Source organism: Periplaneta americana, chromosome 1 (assembly GCF_040183065.1).
Source record: "Periplaneta americana isolate PAMFEO1 chromosome 1, P.americana_PAMFEO1_priV1, whole genome shotgun sequence".
NCBI lineage: Eukaryota > Metazoa > Arthropoda > Insecta > Blattodea > Blattidae > Periplaneta > Periplaneta americana.
Genome location: NC_091117.1, coordinates 100,104,437 through 100,129,040, shown reverse-complemented (window position 1 = coordinate 100,129,040; position 24,604 = coordinate 100,104,437). Strand labels below are relative to the sequence as shown.

At 33.2% G+C, this 24,604-nt stretch overlaps 1 protein-coding gene across 2 annotated transcripts in view; it reads left to right on the top strand.

The window, feature by feature from the left end:
• The window catches only part of LOC138698694 (uncharacterized), a 72,445-nt gene extending 51,569 nt beyond the window's left edge, over positions 1–20,876 (top strand). For both annotated transcript variants that reach the window (XM_069824879.1, XM_069824888.1), the window contains one exon: positions 19,539–20,876. In XM_069824879.1, coding sequence (XP_069680980.1) covers positions 19,539–20,371 — 833 coding nt within the window. In that variant the 3' untranslated portion in view covers positions 20,372–20,876. The remainder of the gene's footprint in view (positions 1–19,538) is intronic.
• The last annotated feature ends 3,728 nt before the right edge of the window (positions 20,877–24,604 follow it).

Here is a 24,604-nt window from a genome sequence, read left to right as displayed (position 1 = left end):
TATAAATTTGAAGGTGATCCTTATATGTGCTGCAGAATAGTTTCATGGCATCTAACTTAAGAATGCATGGAGGATCATTTTTGGAATGATTTCCTGGAATTTGTATGCTATGTTCTGGAATCACCCATTTCCATGGAGGAATTTCGTTCATAACTGGAGTTTTAACAATGAGTGTGTCTGTGATATAGATTGGTATTTCTTCTTTGTTTATTTTATAGAAATTACACAGGATATTATCTGAAGTTTGAAGAACATCTGGGATCTGGATGAGGCTTGCAATTTTAAATGTATTTTTAGATCCTTTTGCAATACATAGTGTCGGTTGAATATTACATTCAATTTCTAGGGCAACAGTTGATATGGTTTTTGGTACTTCCAGGCATAATCTTAAGGCTGAGTTTTGAAGAATAGAAATTTTTTGTAGATGAGTTTCTGATGCTCCTCCCTATATTTCACATCCTTAGGTCAATTTTGATCGTATATAAGCATTATAAAACAGACACATTGTCGTGATATCTGATCCCCAGTCCTTATTAGCTATGATCTTCAAGAGATTTAATCGTGGTAGACACTGTGAAGCAACACTGGTTAAATGTGTTTTCCATAAAAGTTTTTCATCAAAAATTAATCCTAGGATATTAGAAGTTGGATTATTCAAATAAATGTGAGATTTATAATTTTTTAAGCTATATCTTCTTGTGAAGACAGTATATTCAGTTTTTGATTGTGAGATAGATAGATTCCATTTGGATGCCCAATTACTGATATTATTTACAGCTGTTTGTATAACTCTTAATGATTCATTTGGATCGTTGTTCGTAGCCCATATTGTAACATTATCTGCATGGATACTTATTTTTACCTCAGGTGGAACATCATCAGGTAAGTCATGTAACATTATATTAAATAAATTTGGGCTTAAAACAGAACCTTGAGGTATACCACCTGTAATTTTTTTGAATAAAGATAAATGATTATCTACTGAGGTTTGAATTGTTCTTTCATTAAGGAAAGAATGTAGAAATCTTAGCATTCTGCCTTTGATACCAAGTTTCATAGATTGTAATAAAATGGATCTGTGTAGAGTATTATCAAAAACGGCTTCAAAGTCTATCATTACAGCTAATGTGGTCTTCTTTTCTGTAAAACCTTTATAAATTTCATGAGCAAAATATAATATAGCTTTAGTTGTGCCACATGATGGTCTAAAGCCAAACTGATATGGGTTTAAAAGATTGAAAGTTTCAAGTCTCCAGGTTAATCTTCTGTGAACAATGCATTCCAGTAATTTAGAAATGCAGGATGTTAAAGATATCAGTCTGTATGATTTAGGGTCCAATTTTTCTTTACCTGGTTTGAGAATAGGAATTACAATTGCATTTTTCCAAGTTTTAGGATAAAAGCCTGTTTTCCAAATATTATTGAAGAGATGGAGATTTTCTTGCCTAATTTTATCAGAGGAATTTAATAACATGCTGTTATGGATTTCATCCTCTCCTGTAGCAGAATTGTGTAGCTCTGATATTGCCAAGTTTATTTCTTCAGTGGTAAAAGCATTGTCTGTTATATCATTATGATGAAAAATGAGTTGAAAATTACTTGTAAAAAATTGTTCTTCTTTGTTCATATATTTAGGCTATGATGAATTATTAGTCAGCCTTTGGGTATAGTGTGAATTTAAAAGTTCAGTCTTTTTAGCATTTTCTGTTATTATTGTTTGATTACTATCTCTAAGGTGAGTGATGTGTTCGTAACTCTTGCCTTCTATGGCCTTAAATCTTTTCCATACAGTTGTAGGCAGAGTATTTGGGTTTAAGGAGTCAACAATTTTTTTTTTTTAATTAATTAATTAATTTATTTTTTAATACTTTACACTTGAGCTACATTAGGCATTGCAGCCTGAAAGAGCAGAAGCTTGTGCTCGGGCGCAGTTCAGATCAGTTATACAAAATATATCACAAAATTAAGAGAGTTCATTGAGTACAATAACATTAATAAATGATAAAATACATACAGCATGTAATAATAGGGTCTATATACAAATAGAAAATACAAAAGTGCCTACATGAATATTAGAGTATCAGTTTTTAACTCAATTAGCTTAAATAATTAATCTGATTTGTTTCTTAAATCTATGTGTATTAAGTGTACTTAGCTCAGGGTAAGCTCTAATTAATGCATTATATATTTTGGGTCCAAAATTCATGCTGTGTTTTAATCCAGCAGTTGTGTGGCATTTGGGAATATTTAGGAAGAAACTGTAGTTTTGTCTCGTATGGTATTCATGAGAATCAAATTTAAATTTATTGTGATTTTTATGGAAGTAAATCAGCAATGTTTGTTTATAAATTTGTTCTAGATTTGATACACCAAATTCCTGAAAAATTAATTTTGTTGGGTAATCAAAAGGTTTATGTAGACAAATTTTGATAATTCTTTTTTGGAGCAAATTTAAAGGATCGAGAGTCGATTTTGCCATTCCTCCCCAACCTAATATACCATACTATACTGAATTATTGATTGAAACAGAGCTAAGTACACAGTACGCAGAACATAAACAGGTAAATAAGAGCGTAGAATGGAAAATTTGTGGATTGTTTTACGCAATCTGTTACACAGGAAGGAGATATGCTTGTCCCAGTCGAGACGTCTGGAACCATATGTCATGTCGGATCGTGGAAAGGGAGGCAACGTGAAGGGAAAGTCTATTATTGACGATAACAATATTAAGTGCTGTGCAATTGATAGTGAAGTGACAGTAGATTTAAATACTGAAGGTGGGTTCTACGATGCCTTAAAGGAAATGGCGGATGATCAAAACAAAATTGATGTTCGTATAATTAAGTATCTTATTGAACAAAAGGACTGCGTAATTAAAGAATTGCATGAAAAAGTTAAAATTCTAACAGATCAGTTAGCTTTGACAGTGTCCGTGATACAGTTTACTTGTTCAAGGCTATTAATAAATGAGACTAAACAGCATAGTCAAGTAATATGCGATATCAGTGATAGTGATATTCTAACCTCGAATTTGCGTGTGGACAACAAAAGTACCAATTGTTCTATGAATTCGAAAAATTCCAAAACAACAGTTAGTATTCCTGTTAGTTCGGACCCCATATTAATGCATGATATCAATATGGAACCTGGTAAAGACGACATAAAGGGCAGCGAACCGAGTGGTAAACAAGAAAATGGACAACTGTGGTTAAACGAGGTGTTAAACAAGTTGAACATCAGAAGCGAATAGTCGTAAATGGAAAAAATACTAATAAAGACAGCAAATTAAAAACAGTACCCAAAAAAGCATTCCTTTTTGTGTCTAGGTTAGATCCTACCACGACGAGCAACATGCTTATTGATTTTGTAAAAGACATTTTTCCTGAGGTAATATGTGATTCACTGAAAAGTAAATATCCTGAATATTACTCATCATTCAAAGTGACTATTAATATGGAAAACTTGGATAAGGCGCTGAATCCTGACGTGTGGCCGGCAGGTGTTCTGGTTACTAGGTATTTTTTAAGAAGACAGAACTTAGAAAAGGACTCAACTTAGATGGTACATTTAGTAATGTACAGATTCATGAATCCCCAGAATTACAAAATCAGGATACATGTAAGTTGACTTCAGCAAATAAACTAGATAATATTGATTATGTAAATACGTATGTTCTAGTGCAGTGGAACATGCAAAGTATCCTAGGAAAAATTGAGGAACTTATTTTAATAAGTATAAAATTTAATATAGATATTTTATTATTATGTGAACATTGGCTGAGTCTTGATGAAATAACTAATTTAAAAATCCCTGGATTCTATCTTGCTAGTGCATATTGTAGGGTGTCTGGTAAATGTGGTGGTTCAGCTATATTTATTAAAAATGAAATCCATAGTATTGAACTTAAATATCTAGTTAATCTGTCACTTTCCAAAATATCTGAAATATCTGCTGTATATATTAAGGAAATTAATTGTATATGTATATCGCTTTATCGAATACCTGATGAGAAAATTTTTTATGATTTTATTGAAATTTTAAATAATATTTTGCAAATGTCATTCCACAGAAATAAATCTAATGCCTCAATAGTTATAGGTGCTGATTTTAATGTTAATCTCTTAGTTGAAAGTCAACAAAAATTAGAATTTGTCAACTTATTATTTAGTTATGGACTTAATTACATTGTACTGGATATTACAAGACCTGGATATACTAATGTAGGAACTTGTATTGATAATATTGTTACATCAATTGATATTAACAAAATTGATTCTTTTGTAGAAAATTCATTGCTTTCTGATCATAATAGTATAGTAATGAAAGTTAATAATTTAAGTTCACAGAAGAGTACACACAATAAAAACACAAAATCTGTTAAGGTTTTTAGACCTATTAATGAATTAGCATCTGCATATTTTTGTTACTTGTTAAGTCAAGTAAATTGGCTATTTTTGTACTCCTTAACTACGATACATGATACGTTTCAGTGATTTTTAAATACGTTTTTAACTATTGTTGATATGGCATTTCCTGTCAAAACAATATATACTAATGATGATAATATTACTATAACTAAACCGAAATGGTATGGCAATGATTTAATGAAGCTCAAAGAAAAGTGTATAATTTTCTATGATCAATTTAAACGTACTGGGCATCAATTATTCAGGAGTAAATATTATGAACTTAAGAGATTGTACAAGAGAGAAATAAATGTTACTAAATTGAGGTATAATTCTACTAGAATCACTTCCTCTAATAATAAAAGTAGATCAGTCTGGTCTATAATAAAAGAATTGACAAACAATAATGATAAATGTAATTATATTGATACTAAACTTACGTCAAGTGGTTTTAATTCTTCTTTTACGGACAAATTAACTGAGATTGTCAATGGTATTCCACAAGCCAAGAATAATGTTGAAGATTATTTGTGCCAGGCATTTGGTAATAATAACTGGACTCACTCTGAGTTGAGTCTTAGGATGACTACTGTTGAGGAAGTATACACTACTATCCTTCAATTAAGCAATAGTAATTCTTATGACATATATGTTTTGAATTCCTCAATAATTAAATTAGCTGCATTAAATATTGCAGAAATTCTAACTTATTTATTTAACTCTTGTATAGATGTTGGCACTTTCCCTGAGTGTCTCAAATATGTTAAAGTTATACCAATATATAAAAAAGGATCTAGATCTGATTATAATAATTATCGCCCAATATCTATTATACCTGTCATATCTAAGGTGTTTGAAGTAATTATTAATAAGCAATTGTTAGGTGTCTTTGAAAATAATAATTTGTTTTCCCAATGTCAGTATGGTTTTAGGGCTCGTAAGGGAACTTTTGATGCTGTTGTGAATTTTGTTAAACTATGCATTGAAAATATTGATGGTAAAATGCATGTTTTAAGTCGATTTTATGACATGTCAAAAGCATTTGACAGTATCTCTCATGAAATACTTTTAATGAAATTGAAGTTTTATGGTTTTAGTGAATTAGCTTTAAAATTTTTTAAGAATTATTTAAACAATAGGCAACAGACGGTATATTTTAGTAACAGTTTTTCTCAATACACAACTACTAATATTGGTGTACCGCAGGGTTCTATTTTGGGACCGATTTTATTCATTATTTATGTAAATGACTTACCCTATATAATTGATGGCAAATACATAAAGTCATATTTATATGCGGATGATCTTGCTATAACAATTACTGGATACGATAGATTGAAAATTATTAATGATCTTGATGCAATCAACCGAAAAATAGAAGATTGGTGTTCAGCTAATTCTCTTTGCTTAAACAAAGAGAAGATACAGAACTTAGAGTTTTCCTTAAACAATAGAATCAATTGTAAAGAATCTGTCACATTTTTAGGAGTGCATATACAATCTACACTTAAATGGGACTGTCATATTGACATATTATCTAAGAAACTCAACAAAGGTATTCTTATGTTAAGGAAATTAAAAAAAATGTTAGTGTTGAAGTGCTAAAATCCGTATACTATGCTTATATCCATAGCCATCTGACGTATGGAATAATAGTTTGGGGTAATGATCCCAAAATAATAAAGTTATTGAAACTACAAAAGTGGGCAGTAAGAATAATTTGTAATGTTGATAACCATACACACTGTAAACCTTTATTTCGGAGACTTGAAATTTTAACTGTACCGTCTTTGTATATTTTAAGTTGTTTAATGTATGTACAAACAAATATTAATAATTTTACTACAAATAGCTCAGTGCATAGCTATTCTACAAGGCATAAAAATGATTTAAGAAAAGGACAATGTAATTACACTACTACTAATAGCAGCTTTGTAGAGATTTGTAAAAAGTTATATAATGTTTTACCCGGCAATATTAGACATTTAAGCTTGAGGCTTTTTAAGAAAGACATTAAAAATAAATTAACAGACTTGTCACTATATAATATTGGTGAGTATTTTAACTCTATATAGCTGCATAACTTTTAAGGAGAATTGTCCATGATATTATATAATGTGATTATTTCCTTGTATGTAACTTATGAACATATTGCTCATGACATTTTCCTATGCTGCATTGTATAGTCTTTGGAATGAAATAAATAAATAAATAAATAAAAATGTTGGTCAATAATAATGCCCAAATATTTAACTTGTGAGGATATACTCAAAGCGTTGCATGAGCAAGTAGGTAGGTTACAATCATGTATTGTTATACTTCTGTTATTATTTATTTTTAGTTGTTCAAGGCCATGTGATGTTAATGAAAATGATATTAATTTTGATTTAGAAACGTTCAACGAAAGTAAGTGAGCATCCAGCCATTCTTTAATAATGTTAATACCACTGTTAGAATTTTGATAAGTTTCATTCCAACTCGAACCGCTAAATATAACCACAGTATCATCAGCATAAGAATACAGAGTACCAGATTATTTCTCAATATCAATTTTAAGTAAATCGTTGATATATATTAAAAACAAAACAGGACCTAAAATCGTCCCCTGAGGTACACCTATATCAATGTTACGTGATTCACTAAGGCGATAATTTATTTTAGTTGCTTGAGTTCTGTTGCTTAAGTAAGATTTAAATAATTTTAAGGCCATTCCATTAATTCCCAATCTATCCATTTTATTCAAAAGTATATTGTGATTGACTGTATCGAAAGCTTTTTGTAAGTCTAGAAAAATTCCTAGACATTTATTTCCGACATCTAATTGTTGAATTATTTTTGAAGTAACTGCCATAATAGCATCATCAGTGCACAAATTTTTTCTGAAACCAAATTGATTATCATTTAGTAGTTTATTATTATTTTTTTTCTAAAAATTGTATTAACTGTATTATTATACATTTTTCCAAATACTTTAGAGAGACTGGGTAATAGTGAAATGGGTCTGTAATTATTAAGATTATTTTTGTCACCAGACTTGTGAATTGGTATCACCACAACATGTTTTAGGGGTGAGGGAAATACACCTTGAGATATGCACAAATTAAATATAAAGGCAAGTGATTTAGAAATAACTTCGATAATAAGTTTCAGGGTGTTTGTTGTAATACCATCAATACCAGGAGCCACATTATTTTTCAAACTGTTTACAATATTAATGATTTCACATTCGTTTACAGGAAACATAAACATAGATGATATACTTTTATTATAAGTAAGTTTATAGTGATGAGTATTAAATACTTTCTTTTTTATATTAGATATGATGTCATGACTTACATTAGTAAAATGATCGTTAAATTCGTTTGCGTTAGTTTCCTTATTTTAAATTTTTATTCCATTTCGACTTTAATGTACTATTTTTATTACATTGAGTGTCAGTAGCTTCGTTTATGGTCTGCCAAAATTGCTTTGGATCATTTTTATTTTTGTTAAATTTTTCAGAATAATATTTGATTCTCTGATTTCTTATAACATTAGTGAGAATATTTGTATATTTTCTGTAATAATTTAATAAAACAATGTTTTGTGGGTCACGTTTAACTTGCTTAGCTAACATAAGTGTTAATTGAAAATGTATAGCGTTGCAATGGGAAATGTCAATATCGCTTAACACTACGATGTTTTCCTTAAAATATACAACTATACAATCACATTTATTATACTTATTACTTTTCACAAATTTTTTATAACCATTATTATCATAGCCAGAGTCATGATCAAGCCAGGTTTCAGTTAAAACTATATTATCAAAGTAAAAGGAAAAATTATTAAGTAAAACACAGAGTTCGGAAAAATTTTTGTTGATGCTACGAATGTTTAAGTGAAATATTTCAAGATCTGATAGTATATTGGTAATATACTCATTGCAGTGAAGTAAATCGTTAAAAACCATTGTGTTATTATTATTATTAAATTCGCACTGATGGATTTCATTTAATATAGTATTACTAGCCATTGTTAAGTCAATTATATTGTATAATTAAACGTGGTTACTGACACAATAGTATTTACAAATTATTTACATTGTCAACATTAGTGATTTTACTCATGGGACTGGCTTCATCTTTTCTTGCAAATATTTTACCATCTCTTGTCCATACAAATTTATAATTCTTCAGGCGTGCTGCATCCCTTGTCTTGTTCAAAAGGTCTCTGGTCACTGCTGTCAGTTGGTCACCTGCTGTGATTCTTCCTGCCGGAAGTTCCCTGTTGACTTTCTTTGTCGCAATCCCAGGACCGCTGTCGTCTTTCTTGGGCTCATTTCTGAACAGCTGGAGCCATTCATCATGACTTCTCTTTGTGAAGCGGATGACAATAGGACGCGTCTTTCCTGGCCTGGATGGTATACGATGTGCTATGCTTACATCATGTTGCACCAATTCACTACCACCTATGACTTCATAAGTTGATTGTTCATCGATCTCCGGAACTCCAATTAACATTATATTGTCTCTGCATGTGTACTGCTGCAGATCACTCACTTCCTGTTTGAGATGGTCATTTTCTTTCACTAGCCTCTTCATCTCCTCCTGTGTGGAGTTGAGTTCATGTCTTGTGTGCGCCAATTCCTCTCTAAGACTGTCGAACTTGGAAGACATGAATTCAACTGATTTTCTTAGTTCATCATCTCCATCTGCACTGAAGATTTAAGATCCTCAAACATAAGTTTGAGGGTGGAAATAATCTGATTATCCTTCCCACTTCCTCCTTCACAGTTTGCACCCTTGCTTCTACCCATTATTAAGACTGTAGTAACTCACACCACGGAGCACACAAAAAACCCGACTGCACTCTCCTAGCTTCTGAATTGCTGCCATCTTGTTCTTTTGGCTTCAAGAATCCAGTTATATTGTCATTCAAGTTAATCTTCTGACTTGCAATTGTCTGGACTCTGGACCTGTTATGTACATGAGTCACCTTCGTTGTGAGTCACATATACTGGGCAGAGATGACAATTTATCAGAGCTATGATTTTAGAACTGTAGTCACAGTCTGAACCAGTGACAAATCTATCACAGTGGCAAAATCACAGGTCTTCAAATCACATCCCACCACTAGTTCAAAATGACAACCCTCAGCTGCTTGATACATTTCACGTCACTTAAACACATTTGCGATCACTTGATGAAACTCTTCTGCCTGTATTGCTCGAACTTCGCATTGTATATTGTTTTTGAGTTTGTTGATGTAATGCGGATTATTTCCATACACACGTCTTTTCAAATTCCCCCACAGATAAAAGTCACAAGGATTTTAAAACAGAGCTCCTTGGCCAAAAGTGCCACCAAAAAGTGCATTTATTTCTCTCATGAAAATGTCCACGGTATGAACAGTTGGATTATTCTGCATAAAATATCGGTACGATTTTTCCTCATCTGTTAGTTCATTGAGAACAGGAATATGTTGTTTACATAATAACGCGAATTCACTGTCTCCTTAAAAAAATATGGGTCCAATTATCATACACACACTTATGCACACTATACTCCGTTGGTCGAAGAGAGAAACTTTTAGACTAGTGTGGATATTACTACTCCAATGACTATCATTTTGCTTATTAACATAACTACTCAAATGGAACCATCCCTAATGAGTAGAAAACGTTAAATAGGGGTCAAGAGTTTCATCGTGTACCAATTGTTGAAACCACATACAATAATTTAGTCGTGCCTGGCTATCGGATTATACTGCACATCTGAATTGTAGGACTTTAGTTTTAAAAATGTAGTAGCGACATGCACAGATGTTGGTGATATCCCTATTTATTGGGCGATTTTACCAGACTATTTTCTAGCCCTAGCCTATTCCCTATGTCTTCTAATGTTCCCTCAGTTAACAGGTGTTGTCTCCTTTCTCTCTTCTAGACCAAAACTGAACCTGTATTTCTGAATTTTGCTACCAGTTTATAAATTATACTCCTCCATGGAACTGGACATTCTGGATATTTCTACCGAAATTTTCTACGCACTCTCTACAATTCACACTCCATGAAAGTATCATATTTATATGAAAACATGCTGTTCCACACTGTACTTCATAACACTGCACAATCACTTGAAAGAAAATAATTTGGTCTTGTGTTCCACACTGCTTGGTTGCGAACTATCACTCAACAGTGCATGACATTATGATCTTCGAGTGTTGATGCTCCATTTACTTATAGCAGGGATACAAGCTGTCGAAATAAACACTTATTTCGTAGTATTTAATGTTTCTATATTGTATTTTAGTTGCTACGCTTTGCCTATCTTCAGCTGAAAACAGATTTTCTAAGTGTTACTGGTATTCATCAGAATTACTGCTCTTTTTTGTGCCTTTTCCATGTACATAGGTTTTAAGCAATTTAATTACCCCAGTCAATTTGTTGTATAATATATTGTGGGGCTTTATTGTATATGTTGTAGGGCTCTTGTATAAATGCTAAATCAATGTTGACGTATCAGCTATGTCAGATTACTCATTGCTAGTCCAACCCCTGCATGGCTAAGTGGTCAGATCTCCAGCCTGTCACACAAGTGGCCCGGGTTTGAGTCTGTTCAGGTGACACTTGTGTCATACAAGGTCCCAGTTCGGGTTTTTCTCGAGATTCTCCCATTTTTCCCCATATTAGGCATCTCCATCATTCCATCACCTTTTCTCCATTTCGTCATCATTCCATAGCATTTCCCGATCACCAGCTGGCAATGCAAGGAGGGGGTTGGCCTAGGGATGAGGGTTGCCTGCTCAAAACCTGGATACACAGCGAACCTTAGTGTAATCAGCTGGTGTGGGTTTGGAAATGTGCCTAGCTTGTGGGTTAGCACAATAGATCGTAATAGGTCGCAGTCCTGGGTTATAATGCCCCCCTTCCGTAAATTCCATTTCATTACTATTCCAGAAAGTTGTAAGTTGAATTATTGTAAATCCTTAAGAATTGTATTTTCTCTTATGTTTCTACATTCCATGTTAGTAATATGTATGTTTCCTTAGTACTGATCTGATAACAGTTACATTTTTGTGTGTCTAATGGCGGGTACTTGACTGTTCGCCATTCACCTGTATGAAGCCAGTTGTGTAGGCCAATTTACCAGCAGAGTCATCAGCTAGAGTGCACCATAGGTGGCTTGTCTATGCTACACCTGCGGATGAGGTGATAAAGATTTGTTGGGATGGCAAAGGGGATACAAACCTTTGCGTTACCTGAATCATGAACTTGTCCAACACAAATCGTAAGTTAGGGGTATGCTGAAGATTTAACCCAGGTCCACAGAATTATGAGTCCAGCACTCTAACCATTGGACCACCATGTTGGCTTGTAATTGATGTAGTTAAAATATACCTACTATATTTTGCTTTGGTTCACTCATACATAACAAATGTGTTTATGACAAGGAATGCTAATTCTTCAACAATGAGGTGCCATTCACTGGGGTGGTAAATATCTGGCTTGACTTGGGGTCTATGTAATATTCACATCAAAAACACATATAACAATAATTAATTTTTTTCTACTGAGCGAGTTGGCTCAGACGGTAGCATTTGAGACTCGCATTCAGGAGGTCCTGGGTTCAAATTCCGGGTTTTTCATGGTTTCCCTCAGTCACAAAGGCAAATGCTGGATTGAAAATTTGCATGCCATGATTCATCACCGCCTCAACCACCAATATCGTTAACATTAATAAAAAATCTCAAATCAGTTACATGAACACAAGCCATCTACAACACACAATAGGAACAGGAACTCAACAGTAATAAACACAGCCTACTGGTATTGTATTGTATTTATTAACATTCCATGGTATTCATACATTGCTTACAGCTAGAATATGGAACAAGTCAAAAAACTTAATACTATTATAAAGTCTTAATTTATAGTCACAGTCTAGATTAAATATATATACAGACGAGATTTACAATATAGTCTACTAGTACAACACATAGTTTTAGTATCAGTTTCATGAAGTGTTATTGAATGTCATGAATTCACCTACAGAATAGAAGGCGTGAGAAATTAGGTACTTCTTTAATTTCGCCCTAAATAATCTTATGTTTTGAGTTTCATTTTTTATATTGATAGGGAGGCTATTAAAAATTTTTACTGCCATATAATACACTCCTTTTTGATAGCACGATAGACTTGCCGATGGAGTATGAAAGTCATTTTTTTTACATGTATTTATGCTATGAACTGTTGAATTAGTTACAAAGTTTTCACGATTACATACGAGAAAGATTAATAATGCCATGGGCATTATTTGTAGTTTTTTTTAAATAGTCCTACACATTCCCTATATTTGGCACCTACTATTATTCTAATTTCTCTTTTTTTTTTGTAATAGAAATATACTGTTACTATCTGTGGAATTTCCCCAGAATATTATTCCAAAACTCATTACCAAGTGGAAGTATGCAAAGTATATTGTTTTTAAGGTATTGATATTTACTATCTTTTGCATAGATCTAATAGCAAAACAAGTTGAATTTAGTTTGGGGGTAATTTCTTTAATATGATTTTTCCAATTTAACACATTATCGATTTTTAAGCCAAGAAATTTGGTTGTTGTTGTTTCTAATAGGGATCTATTGTTAATTATTGCGCTAGAAATTTGCGAGGTTGAATTTGGACAGGATTTAAATTGAATTATGTTAGTTTTGTTACAATTTAATACCAATTTATTGACTGAGAACCAGTCACATATTTTGAAGAGAATTTCCTCTGTTGAAGATTGGAATGTGTTGGAGTTATTGGCTGTAATTACTATACTTGTGTCATCTGCAAATAATATGGGATGACCTACATCTTTTATTAGGGGGGCAAGATCATTTATAAACACTAAAAGAAGTAGGAGACCTAATATTGATCCTTGAGGAATTCCATTATTAATAGTTCCCCATGTCTATGCAGATTTCATAGCTGTATTGATCTCAACTTTGTTTCCTATCTATGAGATATGAGTGAAACCATTGATGTGCAACATCTTTAATTCCATAATAATCTAATTTATCTAGTAGCATTTTATGATTTATACAGTTAGATGCTTTGGATAAATGACAGAAAATCCCTCCAACTTGTAATTTTTTATTAACTGCCTCCAGAATTTTGTCAGTTAAACTAAATGTTGCATTTTCTGTGCCTTTATTTTTCCTAAATCCAAATTCTGCAGTGCTTAGGAAAAGTGACACAAGTCAGTTTCCACAAACCTTTTTTGATAATTTATTGACAACTTACGGAACATCTGCTCACTTGGAAAAAAATATAAGTATTCCTCCCATTACAATAATTCATACAGAAAAAAAATCAAATCGACATAAACCAGTGTAAATTATCAAAAAAGGTTTGTGGAGACTGACTTATGTCATTTTTCCCGAGCACTGCAGAATTGTTCTGGGACTAAAATGTTGTATCTTTCGAGATGATGATATAATCTTTTATATATTACTTTTTCAAAGATTTTGGAGAAGACTGGTAGAAGTGATATGGGTCTGTAATTTTCTGGAGACGTTGTTTCCCCCTTTTTGAAGATAGGAATAACCACTGAATATTTTAATCTCTCGGGAAATATACCATTGAACATTGAATAGTTACATAAATTACTTAATGGCCCAGCTATAATATGTGAACTCGCTTTTAATATTTTGCTTGTTATTTCATCATACCCTGAGGAGTTTTTTGACTTCAGATTTTTAATAATTGCAATTGAAGGGTACACGGGAATAACGAACAAGGTCCATCAAAAATCGAAATTGAGTTAATAGTGCCATCTGATAGTAGAAGGGGAGTACTTTCATGTGGCTGCATTGGTTTTATGTAAGAATGAAAATTGTCCTCAGTATTCTGCGTTAAAGTTTCTGTATACTTTGGAAGAATGAACAATGTCACATCCATCCCAAGAAAGAACGAACAATGTCCATTTTAAACACAGAAACTAATGCAGACAGCCGTTACAAACTTGATCTTAGACCCATAGCACATTGCTGGTTAGTTTATTTTTACATATGCCAATACGATCTGTATTATACAATAATAATATTATTAAATGATTGTATGATGTTTAGCTGTTATTCCACTTGACAATAAATTCTATTAATTTTCATTGGAACTACTTGTGAGCATAATACAAACAGCTGTACTATTCCAGTGTTCAGATGTCAGTGGTAGGGTATTGATTATTTTCTTTATTATACTTTTATGACATATGTTTTATGTTTGTGGTTAGTGCAATTTATTTTTATAATGTCTGACGTTAGAGAAAATGAATTATCCAGACCCATTCCTCGTTCTGTAAATTCAAGGAAGAGAAAAGTTACAGGACGTGTTACAGATGCATAAAATAATTCGTGCTGAGTCATATTATGGGAGAAGACTGTAAATGTTCTCATTTTCCGTGTTTTCATAAAATAAGCCAAAGTGAAAGGAGCGATCTTATTAAACATTTCAATGAATTAGCATCATATGACACTCAAAATGCTCACCTTTCAGGACTAATTTCGGCACTTCCTGTGCAAAGAAGAAGATCCAGAAAAACACAAGCCGAAGCTGATTTTCATAATTTTTCTTACAGATATAAAATGCTAATAAACAAAGATGGGCAAAATACTGATGTTCCCGTTTGCTATAAAGCATTTATTGCTCTATGTGGAATAACAGGCAGACGTTTAGTCACTTTGAAAACGTCATTGGCTACTACTGGAAAAGTCCACACAGAAACAAGAGTTAAACATGGAAACAGGCCTCACCAAATGAAAGGAGAGATTTTATCTAAAATTTGTCAGCACATTCAATCACGTAGAGGTCAGAAAGTCCACTAATCTCGTCACGATAGCCAAAGGTCGTATCTTCCAGAGAACTTGAATATTTCTAAGCTGCTTAAGTTACACTTAGAAAAATTTCCTGCGAACTCTATGTCTTACGAGCAATACAGAGTAATTTTTGTCACTAAATACAACATTAGCTGACATTTCACACATTAAATCAGAAATTTTCAATGAAAAAGATGCAAGTAAATTAGATAATTTTGAGAAGGAGAAACAAAATTTGATTTGGAAGAATGAATTGCACAAGAGAAAAGGACAGAAATTTTATGAAGTAAAATGGGCTACACGTCTAAAATCCAGGAAGTAAGAGTATAAAGAAGCTATCTGCATGGATTTCCAAAAGAATTACCAGTTCCAAACTTTTGAATTATTGAGGGCTATTACCGTCGACAGCTGCCCTTTTATTCTTGTAACATACATACGCCGTCAACAGGAAGACATGTATGACCAAAATATTTAAAGTAAAGGCTCTGATGAAGTTTGCTCTAAGATATGGCACCACTGTATGAATATTGTACCAAGCTGCATTAGTGAATTCCGTATCTTCTACGATTCTTGTTCCGGACAAAATAGGAACTTTACGGTATTTAGATTTTGTCATTATGTAGTACATACTAAGAAGAGATTGATGCTCAGTGGATCATATTTCCCACTCGAGGCCACTCGTACCTGGAATGTGACAAAAACATGGGACTTGTCAATCAGAGAGCAAGGTGTGAAGTAGCCGATGACAGAAGGCAAGAGATTGCGAATTCTAGGAGGAAACCAAACCATTCATCATTGTAAACTGTAAACAGCTACAAGGCAATGTACAAGGAATTACAAATTTTGAAAAATGTTTGTTCTCCAACTGTTAGAGAATATTTCAGTCTTCTTCCCACCAATTACGAGACACAAGAAGTCATTAACAGTGAATGAGACGATTTTATAGTTCAATCTATTCATTCACAGTGGAAAATTCAGTGCAATTAGATTAGTGTGTAGATTTGTTTTTCAATAATTGTTTGGAACAATGAACACTCAAAGATAAAAATATTTATAATGGATCAACAATATTGTGAATTTTATTAGTAACAACAATGTAATTTATTCGTCACAACAATAATTCCTTTCTACAATTCGCCTTAAACGCTCTCGTCAACAATTGGATTTTCACTCAACACAGTATTCGTTATAGCACTCCACCGACGACAATGACAATTTACTTGGACTAGTACGAACAACAATGAACTGTTAATCTTAACTAATATTTACAAAGCACTATTTACAAATCAGAACTATCAGTTCTCAGTTCACAGTTCTTCTATCTCAGCCACTCGAGTTCACAGTATCTCGAACCACAGACCTTCAGAGACAGTTCACTGTACTCGAACTCAGGTCCCTCCAACTGCGGTCCACTGCACTCGAACTCAGGCCTTCGGATGCTGACACAGATGCGGACGCACACTCGAGTCGAACTCCGGCACACAAGTCTGGCTTGCTTGCTCTGGCTTACTCACTGACTGAATAACTGAAAACTGCTGTCGTTCCTTCGCGTCCTTAATTTATAACCACAGCGACGTAGCCTCGAAAGTTCCACGCGTCTCTAGAGATGGCACTCCAGAAAAATCCAGAGCCCTCTCCTCTCTACCAGCACCAGATGCGCGCGCACTCTCTCTCCACTCTCTCGCCGCGTTGGCCCTTTCCCCTCTCCGCCTCGCGCCATCACAAAGTGCTCCGCGCGATCTTCTCTCTTGCGGGACGCTGGTCGTGAGTTCGAATCTCACGTCGCTGTCACAATATTTATAACCTTTAAAAAGAATACCCTACACGAAAGTAAACATGTGCTACATTGTTTGAAAATATTATGCCTGATTCCATTCCCAACAAATATTCAATTAAATTGTGAGATTGTTCGTTCTTCCCGTTTATAAAAAGTAGCAAAGTAGACTTTTTGCAGTTTTGCATTGTTGTAATTCATAAAATCAAAATATTTTGTCACATATTTGCTTTATAATGGTACATTCTTGTGTGATAAAAAATAACAATAAGTTAACAATAAACTATACGTTTCAAGTCCTCAAACTTTAAATTTCATTTATCTCAAAATTATTCTGAATGGACCTTGTTCGTTATTCCCGTGTACCCTTCAATTATTTTCTTATTTGTTTGTTTGAAATATTTGAATATTTGGGAATTTTGTCGGAAGATATTGTGTTAAAGAATCTAAACTGTTAGTAACATTATCTTGGGGGATGTTGAGGTTATCAGTTATTGTAAGAAAATATTTGTTAAATATATTGGTATATCACAGATCATCCTAAACACGCGATATGACCACAGATGTTAAAGTGTGTATAAATAAACTTAACAAAATAAAATTATTAATATTATTATTATTATTATTACTAGCCGTACCCGTGCGCTCTGCTGCACCCGTTAGAAATAAATATAAAGTAATTACATAATTAAAATAGGACATTTGATCCAGGGAACATTCGTGTTTGATAGAAGGATAAATCGTTTAATATGTTACTTAATTTAAATTGCATCCAAATAATTAAAATGCGATCATTTTGGTCCAGAGACACTCATTTGGTGCAATGACAATTCCTTTAACATGTTTCTTAATTTTTATTACATGCAACCATAGTTTAATGAAGATTGACATCATTTAGATTTAATGTGTATAATTTATTTTACTTGTTATAGGTTTCCATTGAATTATGGTAATAACTTAATTTTAACCCTTGTTTTCTACGTATTCAGTAAATGGCGCTTGGCCCACTATGGTTGTGAACCCTTCAAATAACTTAAATTATATTATATTATATTATATTATATTATATTATATTATATTATATTATATTATATCAGAAGTTACTGTAATAACATTATAGCATTATGTCCATTTAGAGAAACTACACTTTCCAATGGTGAAATAATAATTAATTATACAAATCGGTTAATTTAGCTTCCGATATTACTTCATACAAACACAGAAACATTCTCTGTAGGCTATCTTTCATAACTTTCGATTGTTGCTGTCCAAGGCCCCTTATAGACGAAGTCATTTGTTTTTTAATTCGTTACACGGCCTTAGATGGCAGTTATTTTAATTTTAAAACTCATTTATCTCATTAAATATCAGTCCTATCAAAATTTTTCAAGGAATAAAACTTATCGCAAATTATTTTTAAAGAAACTTTTGTTATGTAACAGTTTTCACAAAAATCAATAATAAGCGCGATATTTCGATTTATTTAATTCAGGCCCCCTTATAACCCTCCTTTTAAATAATGTATTTTGAATGCCATATAGCCTAAAATCTAAGTTACAACGAACTTAATTTATATTCCATTTTCATCAAAATCCGTTCAGCCATTAACGCGTGAAAACGTAACAAACATACATACAGACAGACATACAAACAAAAATTTCAAAAAAGCGATTTTCGGTTTCAGGGTGGTTAATTATATATGTTAGGACCAATTATTTTTGGAAAATCGAAAATTACCAGAAACATATCGGCTACAGATTTATTATTAGTACTGTATAGATTATTATTATTATTATTATTATTATTATTATTATTATTATTATTATTATTATTATTATTAATTTCCCAAAAACGTAGGAATCTGAGAACATGCTGGATACTTTATCTTATGCCTGAATGAAAAAAATCATTAAAATAGATTTGAAGTTAATCATTTTGTGTTTTCATTTCAAATAAATACCTATTATTTTTTTAATAAAAATTGTTTTACATTAATTTGTTTCATTCCGAGATACATTAATTCATAGATACTGAATCATAAAAAAAAAATATAAAAACAAAATCATCTAATACCGGTACTCGTAGTTTAGGATAAATCACTGTATTCAAATATATAGATAGATGGCGTGCTCAGAATAATTTTTTTCTGGGAGGTGGGAGTTTGCATCAGGAATGCTAACAATGTGTATTTCCACAAAAGTTATCATATATAGAATTTTTGCATCATCACCATACTTCCTCTAATGATAAAGTATCATCATCATCATCATCATCATCATCATCAGTGTTTGATCTTCTTAGACCATTCTGTCTTCAGGTAATCCACAAATAATTAAGTAAAAGTAGAAATTAGGAGCAAATTTCATAGCAGTATCTACTTGGTTAATAATAACTGGATACATACACCATATGGGAGCTGTACTTTCAGCATCAAGTTATTCACGTAGTTCGTAATGATGTACTGGTAATTGCTGTTACTGAAGATGAATTTTTTTTTTATTTTTGGTTGTGTTCTGAAGGAGAAATCCACGGCACACTGCATCGAGAAGTGTGGGAGCAGTATGGTGGACAACTGAGTCCTGGCTCCATACTTGTTCTGCGTAATGTGGGTGTGCTGAGTACAGGTGTGTCTGCACGATGCCAGTATCTCAACGTGACGTGTAACAATATCATCAGCATCTACAGTGATATGGACCGCGAAGTGAGGGCAACTCGAGTTCATCTTGTGACATACGGTGAGCTGGAAAGGAGTGCACGCAACTGGCAGGCCAGGCCCTCTCCTGCAGCTGGACAAGTCGGTTCCAACTCCATGTTCAATGTAATTGGCAGCCCTGCTTCTCCCCTCTCGTCTCGTCCAAATGGTTGGCAGCAACCTACGTCTAGACTGGTGCCATTGTCTTCAGGCAAGATTTGTGATAGTTCATATACTAATGTCAATTTTAGAACTAATAATAATACACCAACTGGGAAAGCAAGTATCAGTTTGAAGGGAGTGGAAAGTGAAAGCAAAACATACAGACTCTCACAAGTTACAAGTGATAGCATCTCTTCCAGCAAGAAGGCATGTATATTGCCCATCAGCTCTCCACATGACAGTGGAAGTGAAAGGTTACAATTATATTCTTTTTCTGAAAACAAAGTGCCAAGGTTTAAAGGGGGCTTTACACCCAAAGTGTCCCAATTTGGAAATTCTGTCACTACTTCATCATCAGCTAGTAGTAAAGAAGTTCATATAGGTTATGATAGAGGTCAGGAAGAAAGCAAGGAAGGTAATGTTGTAACAGAAGCTGAGAGATCAGTGCTAGATGTTCTAGAGGGACTGGATACTAGCTCATTGTTCGACGATTTCTAGCTGTTTGAAAGCATTCCCGCCCTTCAGCTCTCCATCTGTCTTACTAAGAAAGTAATTGTTACATTGCAGGAAATAAAGTAGACAGAGAAATGCAGCTATGACTATTGTTTCTAAATAATCTGAAATTGAGATATGTAATTTACCGTTGATATTGCTGGTATGACTTTCATTATGCTCGATGTTTTGAGCATCAGTATTTCTATACTTAACATATGTGATTCATTTTGTGTAAAGACAGAGTCTCTTTCTTCTAAAACCTCCGTTTACGTGAAAACTACTCTAAGTACGACAGCAGCTGGTGCTAAGAAATCTAGAGATAAAACCAGTGCCAATACATATAAATGAAATATAATGAATGTAACCTACTGTCTTTAATTGAAGGCATAATAAGAATTTCTTTTTATTCATATATGTATGGTGTGGCTGCCTACTTGAATTTGTAAAAATTGTTATTTTTTTTATGTATTTACATACACTTTGAAATACATACTGATGTATCCTTGTGCTTTGAATATCATTTATAGGTCATCTAACATAGGACAAATCTAATGCAAAACATAAAACTGTGATAAGAAGAAGTTAACAGTAACATTTTTCCCACAAGTAGGCCTAGTGTTTATTTCTGTTATCTAAATTAAGCTATTATTAATTTTACCATTATTTAAGAATGTTATTTTGGCATTCAGGGTCTTTTATTTTAAAGGAAGGCCTATGCCAGGGTCCATATTACATAAGCAATGCTACGTCTTTTAAAGCATAAAAATGTTATGTATATGGCATTCTATATGCCTTCAAATGAAATTTATATGTTTACAAACAACAAAGTATATTCGTATTTTGCTGTCAAATTACAGTGTTACATTGCTCGTCATTCATTACGAGATTCATAGGTTGAAACCCAACTGAACGTTGTAGTCATAAAAGTCTTTCACTTCAGTAGGTAGAAAACGCAGAATTTGTATTCAGAATTACAGCTTAACTTACACTTTAGTTGTAACCTAGCCAAAAGCTAGTAAGATTCAAGATACGTGAAGATCAGCCTTATACCTCTCTTAGTGCTATACCCTAATTTACCTGAATAATAACTAATAAGACATTTGTTTACTATGATAAGGTTAAGTTTAAGAGTTGAAATGGATTTAGAAGATGGCAATTTCCAAGAATTCATGGGTTATGCAATCTGTGTCATATTTATTATTTTTAAGTGTGTTATTTTATGACGCTTTATCAATTCCTGTGGTTATCTAGCATCTGAATGATATGAAGGTGATAATGTCGGCTAAATAAGTCCAAGTCTAGCGCTGAAAGTTATCCAGCATTTGCTCTCAATAGGTTGAGGGAAAACCCTGGAAAAACCTCAACCAGGTAATTTGTCCCAACCAAGATTTGAACCCAGGCCATGTCATATTATTTGCTGCTTTATTCTCAAGTTATGTCTATGCAGTCATAACCTTAATCTTACCTCCAAATTTACTAGTATATTCCGACATTATGTTGCTATAAAGTGTATTTTAAGATGGTGATGATGATGACGATGAAAAGAAAATTTTGATGAATCTACTTTTTTCAAACTGTTTCTGTTGGCAGATATGCTGTCATATTATCATTAGCCATATGTTTGAAACACTGTAAATGAATAGACAGTGTTACTCATTCCTGTGATTCTGTTTACCATTATTTTGTCCTATAACAGGAAATATGATGTATATTATTTCTACATTTCTTTTAATTATCCTGTTTATTCCGTAGTATTCCTTTCTTTATTAGTTTCTCACCTTATCAGCATAAATGGAAACATTGCAATTCTGCAAAAATGTATTTCGAAAATCTTATGGAAATACACTCCTTCAGCATTCTTGATAATCAAGTTAATTTCAGCTGTTTGTACGCAACTGTTTCTTCTTAACATTGTACATTGTGTTCATATTCAGTATATTTTAGTCAATTCAACTGGGGAATATTGTTCATGCAATATAGTTATTGACAAGTCAGCAGAATGAAGTATGGATGGAATTGAAATACACATCAGAGACTAGACAGCTGATGGACGGATGTGACGACCGAGCAGGACCCAGTCAGGAATCTGCTGAGGCAAGTGGAAGTGTAGACCGAGTAGGAAATCGCAGTAACAAATGCTATAGCCTACATGAGTCAGCGAGAATAAGAACACAAGAAGCAGAATCAGGAAGGCTTTACGGGAGATCAAGAGAACGTGCGGTTAGCGTTCAGAGTAGACATCAGGATGCGAAAAGTATGATGGGTGAAGAGATAGTGATTTCGTCACCACAAGGCAGTATTTTATCGTTGATGGGTAGATTTAAGAGCCAAAAAAGTTACAATCTTAAAAGTTGGTGCATGAGTGGTAAGAAATAAATAAAAGGTCTGAATGGAATTAGGCCTACAACAGGAAGTTTGGTGATTTAATGTCATAAAACGTGTTTAGTGTGATGAAAGTGTGTTTAGGGGATCATAGATATAGAGATCAGTTTGGAAGTTATAAAATTGAAAAAAAAAAAAAAAAAATGTTGGGAAATTAAAAAGTGGCTAGTTAATAAATATAGTTACCAATTGGAGTTTATTGTAAAGAAGTAAATCTTAGAAGGTGTTTTAGTGAAGTTTATGAAAGATTATCTTACTGATAGTATTTACAATTTTGTATAGTTTTTTCTGAGTGTTGATTGTGGTTAAGAAATGAATGATCAAACTAAAGTGAACTAGATACTCACGTCAAGATTTAATAAGATTTTTATAATGACGTGTATTAGGTATAAAAAAGATTCCAATGAGTACAACCGTGTGAAGTGTTACGAGATGTAATGTAGAAAGACGGAATTATATATGAATTTAGTTAGCAAGATTAGAAAGGAACGTAAGTGTGGAACGAACAGATGGTGGTCATTTAAGATCAATAAGAAGAAATTGACTGTTTGGAGTTAAGTTAATAGCGAGAGTAGGTGAGTTATTAGTTTAACAGGCTGTCGGGATTGCATGCTAATTGTAGGTAAATGTAATAGAAAGTTATGGTGAAACCCGTATACATAAGTTGTGGTACACTGTAACTAATATAAATCTTGATGACAAATAAATTTGTCTTCTTCATAATCGTAATAAATATCACAAATCAATAATTGATTTGTGATAATTAAGAAAACATAGATACAATAAATTATCACCTGAGGCCACTTAAGGATAGACATGACATGGTGGTGCATTCCTGCACAGTCGTTTACTTTGACACTAGCCATCACCCGATGGTACCAATGTTACCCATAACTCCTCCTAGATAAGCTGTAGCACTGCAAGTCAAATCTCCCACTTGACTATTGACACAATAAGTCTACGAAAGAATGTCAAAACATTGGAGTAAGATATTTGAAATTGAATGTGGTCAGTTGGGTTTTTGCCAGCTGGTTGGTTTCCAGTCCTAAAGACTTGATAACTAAGTTGCAATTGTTACTTACCGGCAGCTATTCATCAATCTATTTTCGTAATTTTGAAACTTAAAAAATGGTACAATCTCAGTCAGTCTGCTAGAACCACTAGAAATCGGAATAACCATTAGGTAATGTTATGAGTCTGCAGGAAAACAATGGAAAGACAAGGAGAACAAGGTGAACACACGGAGAACAACAAGGGAAATACAATAAGAACAAGAAGGAATACAAATACAAGGACAACAACAGGAACACATGAACAAGGGAACACGAGAAGAAGTGGGAACACGAGAACAGGAGAAATGCAAAGAGAACAGGGGGGAATACGAAGAAGACATAGGGAATACACGTAGAATAATGGGAACATAAAGAGACCAGGAAGAACACCAGTCTAACAAGGAAAAGACAAGAAGAACAGGGGGAATACCAGGATAACAAGGGGAACATAAAATGGAAAAGACAAAAGAATAGGGGAAAATAAGGATAACAGGGGGAATAGAAGGAGAAAAGGAGCAACACAAGAAGAACAAGAGGAATATAAGGAGAACAGGAGGAATACAAGAAACAAGAAGAATACGAAGGAAATATGGGAAAAACAAGGAGAAGAAGGCAAAGATCAGGAGAACAAGGGGAATACAAGGAAAAGTAGGGAATTCCAAGTGAACAAGGAGTATACAAGGAGATAACGGGGAGCAGAGGAAAAACAGTTGAACACAAGAAAAACAAAGGAAACATAAGGAGAACAAGGGGAATACAAGGAAAATACATGGATAAAATGGGGAATACAAGGAAAATACAT